Source organism: Schistocerca serialis, chromosome 1 (genome assembly GCF_023864345.2).
Source record: "Schistocerca serialis cubense isolate TAMUIC-IGC-003099 chromosome 1, iqSchSeri2.2, whole genome shotgun sequence".
Classification (NCBI taxonomy): domain Eukaryota; kingdom Metazoa; phylum Arthropoda; class Insecta; order Orthoptera; family Acrididae; genus Schistocerca; species Schistocerca serialis.
The window spans coordinates 580,817,759-580,831,995 of NC_064638.1; the positions used below are offsets into that span (position 1 = coordinate 580,817,759).

Sequence of the window (14,237 nt, forward strand, 5' to 3'; positions counted from 1 at the left end):
AAAAACTCTTGTAGATAGAATTAGGATTGTTTTTCTTGATTTATATCAAGATTTCTGATTGGAAGTCAAATGTACTATTTATACTAGAAAAACAATTATCTACCTCATCAATAAATAGAGATGTATAAGAATAATCATACTACGTCTACGAAGTGTCAGTACCATGCTGCTGCTTCAAATCCAAAGTGGTGTCTTGGCGAGAATTGATTTATTGAGTGTCAAAGTAGGCATGTTGTTAAGAAGAATGTTCCAATAATTACGTGGAGACCATGGAAGCCTGTTGCAACAAAGAATGTTGATCCATAAACTGCGCCTGCAATAGTGAAAGGTGCTTCTGAATATTCGTATGCTTGAAGTATTGTGAAATATAGTCCTAATAATACTGTAAAAAATAGTCCTTGTAATGCTTGAGTATGGTTAGATTCTATTAAACTATGATGTGCTCATGTTACAGTTACTCCTGAGGCTAAAAGAATAGCTGTATTAAGTAATAGAATTTGTATAGGATTAAAAGGTTGAATTCCTATTGGAGGTCATAATATTCCTAGTTCAATTGTTGGTGCTAGTCTTCTTCTGAAGAAGGCTCAGAAGAATGAAACGAAGAATAATACTTCTGATGCAATAAATAGGGTTATTCCTCATCGTAATCCAATTGATACAAACCCTGTATGTAGTCCTTGATATGTTCCTTCTCGAACTACATCTCGTCGTCATTGAATTATAGTTAGTAAGGTAATTCTGAATCCAATTATAAATAAGGTGATGTTGAATAGGTGAAATCATTTTGCTAATCCTGATACCAGGACTATTGCTCCAATTGCTCCTGTTAGTGGTCAAGGTCAATAAATCTACTAAGTGGAATGGGTGATTTCAGTGAGTTGTTAACATAGGTTAGTATACTTCTCTAGAATATAAAGTTCTTAGAATTGAGAAAACATAAGCTTGAATTATTGCCACTGCTGATTCTAGAATTAATAGAAGTATTTGTCCAATAATTAGTAGTGAGATTAGGTTTATTGCTATAGATGGACCTGTATTTCCTAGTAAGGTTAATAGTAAATGTCCTGTAATTATATTTGCTGCTAGTCATACTGCTAGTGTACCAGGTCGAATTACATTTCTAATTGTTTCAATTAATACTATGAATGATATTAATGCAGGTGGTGTTCCTTGTGGAACAAAGTGTGTAAATATACGATTAATTCATCCAAATAATATGAATCTTAATCATATAGGTAGGGCGATTGCAAATGTTAATGCTAAATTTCTTGTTCTAATAAAGATATAAGGAAATAATCCTATGAAATTATTAAATAGTATTATAATAAAAATTGAGATAAAGATGAATGTTGTTCCATTAAATGATTTTGGTCCTAGTAGTGTTTTGAATTCGTTGTGTAAGGTTAGGTTTAGTTTATTTCAGATAATATTAATTCGTGATGGTGTAAGTCAGAACATTGATGGGAATAATAACAGTCCTAAAAATGATCTAGTTCAATTTAATGATAAATTGAAGATGTTAGTTGATGGATCAAATGTTGAGAATAAGTTTGTTATCATTTTTAATTTAAGTTTTTTATCTCAATTGTTCTTTTTTCTGCTCTTTTAATAATATTAGGTTTAAATGAGAAAAAGTTTATTTGATTAAATAGGATCAGGGTAGCTGAAAATATAATGAATAGGGAGAGGAGATATTTGAGGGATTTAGATTTAATTTCCCCATCAGAAGTAGTCGTTAATTTACTATTGTTTGGTTTAAGAGACCATTACTTACTTTCAGTCATCTGATGTTTCAAGGTGTACTAATTGTTTAGTTATTTTAGATTGACACTCTAATGTTATTTATTTAACTAACTCCTTAGATTATCTTAGATAATCACTTGATAAATAAATTTACTGAAGTTCTTTCAATTACAATTGGTATAAATCTGTGGTTTGCTCCACAGATTTCTGAGCATTGTCCGAAGAATAACCCAGATCAGTTTATTGTAAATGTTCCTTGATTTAGTCGACCTGGTGTTGCATCAATTTTAACTCCTAATACAGGAACTGCTCATGAGTGTAGAACATCTGATGCTCTTGTTAATACTCGTACTTCTGTATTTATTGGGAGAATTGTTTGGTTATCTACGTCTAGAAGTCGGAATCCATCATTTTCTAAATCTTGTTCTGGTGTTATATAAGTGTCGAATTCTACATCTATAAAGTCTGAATATTCATATCTTCAGTATCATTGTCGTCCAATGGTTTTGATTGTAATTATTGTGTCTACTGAATCATCAAGTAAGTATAATAGTCGTAATGATGGTAAAGCAATAAAAATTAGGGTAACTGCTGGTAATGCTGTTCAGATTGTTTCAATTAAATGTCCATGAAGTATGTTTCGGTTTGTATAGGCAATAAATAATATATAACTTAGGGCATAACCTACAATTACTGTAATTAATAATAATACGACCATAGTATGATCATGAAAGAATGATAGTTGCTCCACTAATGATGAAGCTCCATCTTGAAGGGATAAATTTGATCATGTTGTAATTTATAATCTTTTCTAATAAAAGGTCAAAACTTTATTTGTTGAGCTTAAATCACTGCACTAATCTGCCATATTAGAATCTAGAAATTAATGGTAATTCTGAGTAACTGTGTTCTGCAGGTGGGTTATTTTGTAGCCATTCTGTTGATCTTATATTAGCTCTAAATATAATTGCTCGGTTTGTAACAATTCTTTCTCATATAATTACAATGAATATAATAATACCTACTATAGAAATTGTAGATCCAATTCTTGATACTACATTTCATTATGTATATGCGTCTGGGTAGTCTGAATATCGTCGTGGTATTCCTGCTAACCCTAAGAAGTGTTGAGGGAAGAATGTTAAGTTTACTCCAATAAATATAATTGTGAATTGGATTTTTAATCATGTATTGTTTATGGTTAATCCTGTAAATAGTGGGTATCATTTAATAACACCTCCTATAATTGCAAATACTGCTCCTATAGATAATACATAATGGAAGAGGGCTACTACATAATATGTATCATGTAATACAATATCAAGTGATGAATTTGCTAGTACTAATCCTGTTAATCCACCCATTGTGAATAGGAAAATAAATCCTAGAGCTCATAATAATGGTGGATTGAACTTGAATTTAGTTCCATATAGTGTAGCTAGTCATCTGAATACCTTAATTCCTGTAGGTACAGCAATAATTATTGTTGCTGATGTTAAGTATGCCCGTGTGTCAACATCCATTCCTACTGTAATATGATGTGCTCATACAATAAATCCTATTAGTCCAATTGATAGTATGGCGTAAATTATACCTAATGTTCCGAATGATTCAATTTTTCCTCTTTCCTGACATACAATGCGTGAAATAATACCAAATCCGGGTAGAATTAGAATGTAAACTTCTGGGTGCCCAAAGAATCAGAATAGATGTTGGTATAAAATTGGGTCTCCTCCTTCTGCAGGATCATAGAATGATGTATTTAAATTTCGATCTGTTAATAGTACGGTAATAGCTCCTGCTAAAACTGGAAGTGAAAGAAGGAGAAGAAGGGCTGTAATAGCTACAGATCAAACAAATAAAGGTGTTTGATCTAAAGTTATACTTTCTGATCGCATATTAATTGCTATTGTAATGAAGTTTACTGCACCAAGAATGGATGATACACCTGCCAAGTGTAGTGAGAAAATAGCTAGATCTACAGATGCACCTCCGTGTGCAATAGCTCCTGCTAGAGGGGGGGGGGGGGGGGGGGGGGGTAAACTGTTCATCCTGTACCAGCACCGTTATCTACTATAGAAGATGTAAGAAGGAGGGTTAATGAAGGTGGTAATAATCAAAAACTTACATTATTTATTCGTGGGAATGCTATATCTGGTGCACTAATTATTAATGGTACAAGTCAATTACCGAATACACCAATTATAATAGGTATTACTATAAAGAAAATTATTACAAATGCGTGGGCTGTAATAATGACATTATAAATCTGATCATCTCCAATTAGAGACCCTGGTTGACCGAGTTCAGCATGAATAAGTATTCTTATTGATGTTCCTACTATTCCTGCTCATGCTCCAAATAGGAAGTATAAAGTACCACTGTCCTTAAGGTTTGTTGAAAATAATCATTTTTGCAGTAAGATGGCTGAATTTTAGGTGGTAGACTGTAAATCTACTTATGAGATACTTTCTCTCTTACCATATTTTGGTCTTATATTCAATTATGATTCTAGACTGCAATTCTAGAGGTGTAAAATTTTACTAAGGCCTAAAAGATTATTCTTTTAATTATAACTTTGAAGGTTATTAGTTTAATTAACTTAAGTCCTTAGTATAATGAGATTAGAGTTGATGTTGAGATCAACCCTATTGTTGAAATTATTACTGTTATAGGAAGAATAATTCTTGATTTTTGAGACTTTATAGATCCTGAATTTTCTGAATTAAGGCTGAGAATCTAATACGTATGTAATAATAAAGTGTAATTGTAGTTAGTACGACCATAATAGTTATAATGTTGTTTTCTATTAATGATTGTATAACAATTCATTTTGGTAGGAATCCAAGAAATGGCGGTAAACCACCTAGAGATAGGAGAGATAAGAATATTATGAATTTAATTTCAATTTTTATATTTCGGGCTGAATAAATTTGGTTTATGAAAAATAGATTTATTTGCTTAAATAATAAAACCATAATTAATCTTAGTAGTGAGTAAATAATAAAATATAGTTCTCAGATGTTTTCTCTGACTGTTACGGATCTAATTATTCACCCTAAATGTCTAATTGAAGAATATGCTAGAAGTTGATGTAGAGATGTTTGATTTAAACCCCCTATTGTCCCCCCCTCACCCCCCCCCCCCCCCCCCACACACACACACACACACACACACACGTGTGCACACCAAAATTGATATGTTAGGAGCAGGAAAAATTATATATACTTTAAAGAGGCAATTAGCAAAAGAACACAAATGCAATAAGACAAGTTCAAAAAACTGTAGAGTGTGGCAATAATCTCTGGAAAACTTCAAATAAGAGAAAGTCAAAGAACTGTATATTTACTAAATTACACATTTGAGACTACCAATGATTCCTTCAGTCAATTACAATAGAGAAACTGCATTTGTGATGGCAGGGCATTTCCACAAACTACAATTAAACAGTGTAAACTAATTGAATCGTCAAAGATACTCACATAAATAATAAGAACTATGGAAACTATTACTCAAATGACAAATGGTAGTAGCTCAGTATATAGCTTCCGAGATTACAAGAGCAATGCAACACATAATAATAGAAAATGATTTTAATTTTGCCAAAGATCAAGATTCCACAACTGCAACATTGTTTATAGTTTCCATCACTGCATATACAATGAATCATTCACTATTAACTTAAAATAAATTATACACATTTATTAACAATTTCAAAGTTCACAAATAACAGTGTGTAAAGACATCATTTTTAAAATACTATAGACCTTACAACAATAAACTTAAGTAAAAGTAAAGCATTGAACTTTCAAATTTTATGATGTTCCAGAAATTTGCAATGAACTAACAAGGGATTCCAGGGATGCTACCTGTTTTTTATTTCTACTCTGCCTCTCATACCTGCAACATAAAAAAGTGCTAAAGATTAGAGAGGGATATATCCCAACATGTACAATACATTCTGACATAAAATCAGCTGTTTTTTCACTTAACAAAGTGTCTTGAAGAGTAATTAAAATGAATCTAGAATTGAAGTTTTAACTGGTAATATTGTTAATTTGTACAACGAAGATGATTTTTAGTGGCAATGCAGAATCACAGGAAAAAAAAAAATCACAGCACAGTGCAAAGAATTTAAATGCTATGGAAGTGAAGTATCAGAGGCATGGTCATTGTCAGCTGGATTTATTAACACTGTGAGTCTAATGTTTAAAATAAAAATTATGAATTTAATTGCTAGTTATTACTTAAGGTTCTTGCCAAAGTACGGTCAAAGTCAGTACTTAATGTTCCATCAAAATCAGAGTCTTTAAACGCAGAGCACCAGCACAGACAAGAAACTAGAATGCAATCAGACATGGCCTTGTGTAACAAATGTAGTTGGCATTCACCTACTCTGATTTAGAAAAATTTAAATCAAGAATGATCACTGGGGTTTGTACCCTGTACTGGAACACAAGAATTTTTACTGAGAACGAATGTAACAATTGGATGATGTTTATTAACATTCAACAATGGTTGTAAGAAAGAAAAAAAAACCTATTCATAGAGAGTTTTCAGTACATGAACTGTTTGTTATAAACATGGTTCTACTAATGGAAATATGTATTCAAAGTGATTAATGGAAAATCTCATATAAAGATGTGAAACAAATACTAACAAAGAGATAGAGGGGCTGGCCAGTACTTACCTCAGCTCAGTACAGCTGATAGATAACACAAAACAACAGAAAATTTACATTCCTAACTTTCGGAACTTTGTTCCTTCATCAGGGAGGAGACGGGGAAAAAAGGGAACCCATGGGTTGTGAGTAACTAAATCCACTTTCCCTTCTTCCCTTTTTCCCCTCTCTCCTCCCTGATGAAGGAACAAAGTTCCGAAAGCTATGAATGTAAATTTTCTGTTCTGTTTTGTGTTATCTATCGGCTGTACTGAGCTGAGGTAAGTACTGGCCAGCCCCTCTATCTCTTTGTTAGTATTTGAAATATTTATTCACCCATTTTCAGCCTAAATATTAATTTCAATGGCTGTCTTGAATAAAATTTAAAATTAATCACAATATTTTTTTCCAAAGTTGAAGAATGTTACAGCTAGTACTTTAGAAAGTTTGAGCATATACGGGCTAAGGGGGCAGGGGTCCTTATAAGCTGATTAATCACTTCTAAGAACTGTTCAACAGCCAAATAGTTGTATAAATTTTGGACTTGTATAATTGTTAAATGGAATGCAATTCTCTTGCATCATATGATTTGATTGAATACTACAACATGTGGAGAGACTCAGCACATTGCTTTGCACATATAATCATTTCTTTGTAGCATTATAACTTATACACTGACTCAATTTCATTCCTTTGGTAATCGCCTCATGGTGTTGAAATTTGAGTAAACATTACAGTAACTCTAATAATATTTAAGGTCAATGTGACATATCATTTTTCATTCACCACTTATTAAAATGGCCATACCTGAGAGCAATTTCATGGAGAGCCCACTTTGCTAATTTCTGTGCTTCCTTCTTCTTTGTTGATGTGCATTTAGGTGACAAACCTATGTTGGTTGCTGCCTAAAAGAGAAAATTTCTTTTAATAGTACATGGAAACTCAGTTATTACTTAAAACCGATAGTATTTCATAAATCAAACAATGGAAAATCCAGGATGGAATGTAACAATACCAAAGAAGGAAAGTTGCTACTCACCATATAGCGGAGATGCTGAGTCGTGATAGGCACAACAAAAAGATTCACAGAATTATAGCTTTCGGCCATTAAGGCCTTTGTCAGCAGTACACACACACACACACACACACACACACACAAACGCAACTTGCACACACATCTGCAGTCTCAGAGAGCTGCAACCACACTGCAGTAGTGTATGTGTGTCTATTGCTGATAAAGGCCTTAATGGCCGAAAGCTATAACTGTGTGAATTTTTTTGTTGTGCCTATTGTGACTCAGCATCTCCGCTATATGATGAGTAGCAACTTTCCTTCTCTGGTATTAGTATTTCATAAAGTCATTTCAAATGTAGGTTCCTCAGAAGGTGCTAGAATGACTTACTTTGGTTACTTAAAGTCTCTCATAGCTTATGGCCTAGTTTTCTGGGGCAAAACTAATAGAAAAGGGCTACTCGAATATTGTCATATAGCTCCACAGGGACTCACTGTAAATCCCCATTTAATAAGTTATGCACACTTACAGTGCCATTGTTGCATCTATTCAAATGCGTGTTGATGAAAAATTGTTGGAGACCTGCAAACTAATAGCAATTACCATTGTTATAACACACATAACTGTGGATCCTTCCATGTCAAGTGAGCGAGAACAACTCATACTCTGACACGTAAGCTATTTTGATATCATTCTTTATAGCGCACTGCCAACATACATAAAAAGGTTGAAGGAGGAAGCAGCTTTTAGAGCAGAGTTAGAGAAACATTTCTTGCTGATAAGTATTTCTACAGTGTAAGTAAATATGTTAGCTTACAGACATATTAGTCCCTCACTTGTTGAATACTTTTAACAGATGTGCTACCTATGATGTGTGTGTCTTTGCGTGAGAATGTTTGACATGCTAGTATTCTCTATTCTTTACTTCAGATTAAGTGCGGTTCACTTCTTCCGAGAATGAAATCAGTTGCATGAACAGCTGCGATACTTTAAGTGTTGGCAGGTGTTCATGTGTTTACATTTTCCTGAAGTGCAAATATATGAGTTTATAGCTTTCAGAAGTTTAACATAACATAGTTCCATGTATTAGTTGTACCACAGATTGTATTCCTTGTGCCTGATACGAGGGCTATTCACAAAGTACATTACATTTTGGAATTAAAAATAAATAATGTATTGGAATTTTTTTTTATTATATACAGATGAAAGCCACACTTAAATACTACTTTTCAACATAGTTGCCATTTAAATTAAGGCACTTATCATAGCGATGGATGAGCTTGGAAATTCCTTCATCGTAAAATTCGGCCGCCTGCGCCTTCAACCACGTGGTTACCTCTTCTTGAAGCTGTGCGTCATCATCAAAATGCTGCATAGCCAACCACTTCTTCATTGCTGGGAATAAGTGGAAGTCGCTCGGTGCCAGGTCGGGACTGTACGGCGGATGAGGAAACAACTCCCACTTAAAAGATTCGAGAACTTCACGAGTGGCATTTGCCGTGTGGGCTCGGGCGTTGCCGTGAATCAGCAAGATCTTTGGGCCCAACTTTCCCCTGCGCTTGTTTTGTATTGCTCTTCTGAGGTTGTGCAGAGTTTGGCAATACCTTTGAGAGTTTATTGTAGTGCCTCTTTCCAGAGAATCCACAAAAATCACACCTTTTCTGTCCCAAAAGACAGTCGCCACATGGTTGAAGACGCAGGAGGCCAAATTTTATGATGAAGGAATTTCCAAGCTCGTCCATCGCTACGATAAGTGCCTTAATTTAAATGGCAACAATGTAGAAAAGTAGTATTTAAGTGTGGCTTTCATCTGTATATAATAAAAAAATTCCAATACTTTATTTATTTTTAATTCCAAAACGTAATGTACTTTGTGGATAGCCCTCGTATATTCTCCTTGTAGACCAGGTACACGCGGTTTTATTTCCAAATCATATACAGAACCAGGAACCTAAGGCCGTGTTAACGGAATGGACTCACATTCAAGGGGAGTGTTTCCCATCTGGCTGCCCTGACTTAGGTTTTCCATGGTTCCCCGAGCTGCTAAGGAGAATGCCAGGGTGGTTCCCCTGTAAGACACCAGGTGATTTCCTGCCCTATCCTTGCCTAATCCTATCCTACTCTGTGTGCATCTTTTTTCTGTAATGTATCTGATATGTCCTATACTGCTGTGTTAAATGGTCAAAAGGACAAATAAATAAATATACAATCCTGGAAATTGAAATAAGAACACCATGAATTCATTGTCCCAGGAAGGGGAAACTTTATTGACACATTCCTGGGGTCAGATACATCACATGATCACACTGACAGAACCACAGGCACATAGACACAGGCAACAGAGCATGCACAATGTCGGCACTAGTACAGTGTATATCCACCTTTCGCAGCAATGCAGGCTGCTATTCTCCCATGGAGACGATCGTAGAGATGCTGGATGTAGTCCTGTGGAACGGCTTGCCATGCCATTTCCACCTGGCGCCTCAGTTGGACCAGCGTTCGTGCTGGACGTGCAGACCGCGTGAGACGACGCTTCATCCAGTCCCAAACATGCTCAATGGGGGACAGATCCGGAGATCTTGCTGGCCAGGGTAGTTGACTTACACCTTCTAGAGCACGTTGGGTGGCACGGGATACATGCGGACGTGCATTGTCCTGTTGGAACAGCAAGTTCCCTTGCCGGTCTAGGAATGGTAGAACGATGGGTTCGATGACGGTTTGGATGTACCGTGCACTATTCAGTGTCCCCTCGACGATCACCAGTGGTGTACGGCCAGTGTAGGAGATCGCTCCCCACACCATGATGCCGGGTGTTGGCCCTGTGTGCCTCGGTCGTATGCAGTCCTGATTGTGGCGCTCACCTGCACAGCGCCAAACACGCATACGACCATCATTGGCACCAAGGCAGAAGCGACTCTCATCGCTGAAGACGACACGTCTCCATTCGTCCCTCCATTCACGCCTGTCGCGACACCACTGGAGGCGGGCTGCACGATGTTGGGGCGTGAGCGGAAGACAGCCTAACGGTGTGCGGGACCGTAGCCCAGCTTCATGGAGACGGTTGCGAATGGTCCTCGCCGATACCCCAGGAACAACAGTGTCCCTAATTTGCTGGGAAGTGGCGGTGCGGTCCCCTACGGCACTGCGTAGGATCCTACGGTCTTGGCGTGCATCCGTGCGTCGCTGCGGTCCGGTCCCAGGTCGACGGGCACGTGCACCTTCCGCCGATCACTGGCGACAACATCGATGTACTGTGGAGGCCTCACGCCCCACGTGTTGAGCAATTCGGCGGTACGTCCACCCGGCCTCCCACATGCCCACTATACGCCCTCGCTCAAAGTCCGTCACTGCACATACGGTTCACGTCCACGCTGTCGCGGCATGCTACCAGTGTTAAAGACTGCGATGGAGCTCCGTATGCCACGGCAAACTAGCTGACACTGACGGCGGCGGTGCACAAATGCTGCGCAGCTAGCGCCATTCGACGGCCAACACCGCGGTTCCTGGTGTGTCTGCTGTGCCGTGCGTGTGATCATTGCTTGTACAGCCCTCTCGCAGTGTCCGGAGCAAGTATGGTGGGTCTGACACACCGGTGTCAATGTGTTCTTTTTTCCATTTCCAGGAGTGTATTTAGCTTCATTAAGAAAATGTAACATTTGACAATGTGTAGTTGCCACAAATGGGTATTAAGTAGAAATGTGTGAAGTTTCATGATGTACAGGTGCCTCTACTGTGAGCAATACTAAATTTCCAGTAAGGAATGCACAGGTATTAAAAAAGCCATCAACTTTTTAATCATTCTGCTAAACAAAAAAGCTGTGCTGTTGTCTTAATGGTGGGAACATTATGGAGATATCTTTTGTTCCGAGGTAAAAAGAAACTATACAAGAATTATGTCTCACCACCGTTTTGGTCTAATGTCCCTTCTTTTTTGAACCTATTAGTAGTTTACCAGACCAAAAGTAGTCCAATTTATTAAAAATTAAATATGTACTTGATATTTCCTCAAGAAACACATGATTAAAAATTTGTGTTTTACCTTCTATAACATTTCAGTCAACTTTGTTGTTTTAATACAATACCAGACACGTCTGTACCCTCCTTGTCCCAACAATGTGTGGGCACGTAACTTATGAAGTAGTAAATGGAATAATTTATACTGACAATAGTGTGATATCACTGGCAGCTTGGCTGTCTGATGTGATTATTTTTTACTCCTGTCCACCCTCCTATCCACCAGTACACTCACTCACTCACTCACTCACTCACTCACTCATTCATTCATTCACACACATCCTGTTCAGTACATCTCACTTTGAGACAGCTTTTACAATTTGGGAAGAAGCAAAGTTTTACATTATCATAGATACCTCATGGACTGGACTTCTTCATTTTTCTTCATATTTATAAGATCTGAAGGTTGTACCCAGGCATCATGTGGGCATTTGCTACATGTTACAGTTTTCACCAGTGGGACACAATGTAGTGCTTTTATTCAGAGATGCTTACAGCTGGTAAAAATGGAAAATAATGCAGACTGTTTTTTAATCTCCCATGGACAACAGATGATGATCATTTTTTGTTTAATGGAAATGGATCACAATTGTAAACTGTACCACATCACCTTGGAAACTACTGACTCATAGGGAAGCTAACAAGAAATAAATTATAGTATTCTGACAAATAACATTTTTTGTAATGAAGTACAATCCTGTATCTTTCCATGCAAGTTATATCATGCACTTGGCAATAGTTTTTGAGTTATTGATCTTTCAAGTGTTGTTTTACTTTTGGATCATCTGGCATTTTTTTGTTTATGAAAGGCAGGTAATGTGTGACAGATCCATTATATGAAGTGCATTATGAAAGCACTTGTAGTTATAAAAGAGAGCACTGAAATGAAACAACAGAGCTGTCACTGATGTAAACACTCTTCTAAGAAGATTTTTGTGAAGTGAACAGGCTTCCCACACGAAATACTACTACTACTACTACTACTACTATACTACTACTAACAATAATAATAATAATAATAATAATAACAATAATAATAATAACAATAATAATAATAGTAACCACTTTGTGCACCAGTTACAGGAACATAACAAAAGAATCATGGATAACTAAAGCCTAATTTAATTTATGAGCAACTACTGGCTAAATAAAAACAACAACAATAGTAATAATAATAATAATACCTGGTGAAGTAGTTACAGGAACATAACAAAAAAATCATGAATAATTAAAGCCTAATTTAATCTACAAATAGCTACTGATCCTGAAAAACAAACCACGTACACACTAAAATTAAATTGGGCTTTACACACACACACACACACACACACACACACACACACACACACACACACCTGTGCTAGGCCAAGAAGAACACCCTGTAATATAAGATTGACTGGCACCCACCAGAACTATACCATGTTTCCCGCCTCTAGGCAGACTAAATATATTCAAGTGATCTCATCTGCTGGATACATACAGCAGTGTAGGGGGTGTATCACATACAGTAATTTCATGCTGCAATGAAAATGTAGTTACTTTATAACTGACAAGACTATAGTGACAAAGACTGTCTTCTCCATTAGACAAATTTGCAAATTATTAGTGGATGTGTCAGTCTTAATTGAAGCAAGCTTTGGGGTACAAGGTAGTCATGCTAATTAATAAGCAGAGATGGGTGCTAACCATATAATGTGCTGGGTTTCACAGCTGACACAGTCCATCAATTCTTTTTTTTAACTATTTAAAAACCGAAGGTTCCCAAATGAGCAATGGATGATGAACATAACCAGAAGAGATAGAAAAACAAACAGGTTGATAAGAGAAAAGGCAGGAGTAGGAGATGTGTTAGTGACTTATGAAACTGAAATGGAAATGGGCTGCTCATATAGTAAGATGAAGTGTTGGGAGATGGAGAATCTATGTTGGATTCCCCGTGATAAAGAAAATGTATCATGAACAACCTATTGGAAGATGGACTGAGGACAAACAAGAAGGGTGGATTTAGATGTCAAAAGATGATGGATGGAGAAACCTGTGAGAGGTCAGGTCTATACCCAGTAATCGATGATAAATGGTTGATCAACAAAAAGATGAAGAAGATGTGATGATAACTCTGAACTGATTTTTAAACCTTAGTTTACAGCTGTTATTCTAGTGCAAAACATGCTGTAAGGATGACACTATCCATACAACTGACAGATGCATGCAAGAAGTCTGACTGGGTTAATAAATAAGAGCAAAAAGCGAGTAAGATTCTTGACAAATTATTTACTGATGGATTTTCCAGACATTCTGAGTTTTGCAGTAACAAAAGGAAAATTTTAGACCACGAATGAACATGTGCAACAACAAATAAACATCTTTTTACCTACACTTCTTTTTACGCCTCATACCTGAGACATCAGATTGTCTCAACTTTTGATCATTCTGAAACTGGTTTTATCCCTTTCCTTTAATGTAACAAAAAAATGGCTCTGAGCACTATGGGACTTAACATCTGAGGTCATCAGTCCCCTAGAACTTAGAACTACTTAAACCTAACTAACCTAAGGACATCACACACATCCATGCCCGAGGCAGGATTCGAACCTGCGACCGTAGCGGCCCGCGGTTCCAGACTGTAGCGCCTAGAACCGCACGGCCACACGGGCCGGCCCTTTTAATGTAACCATTTTTAATCAAATGTTTCTGTTCCCAGAGAGATAAGATGTACTGCAGCATACAATAACTTATTTGCAGTTTGTAATCTATACAGATACTGACAGCATATGCAGAGGAGGCAGAACTCACTGTCCAAATCAGAAA

At 36.8% G+C, this 14,237-nt stretch overlaps 1 protein-coding gene across 1 annotated transcript in view; it reads right to left on the reverse strand.

Moving 5' to 3' along the window:
• Positions 1-5,318: 5,318 nt before the first annotated feature.
• Positions 5,319-14,237, reverse strand: part of LOC126476799 (ER membrane protein complex subunit 2-like) — an 80,869-nt gene continuing 71,950 nt past the window's right edge. Inside the window, exons 7-8 of the mRNA XM_050103569.1 lie at positions 7,211-7,308; positions 5,319-5,643 (exon numbers count right to left, since the gene is read on the reverse strand). Coding sequence (XP_049959526.1) covers positions 5,559-5,643; positions 7,211-7,308 — 183 coding nt within the window. The 3' untranslated portion in view covers positions 5,319-5,558. The remainder of the gene's footprint in view (positions 5,644-7,210; positions 7,309-14,237) is intronic.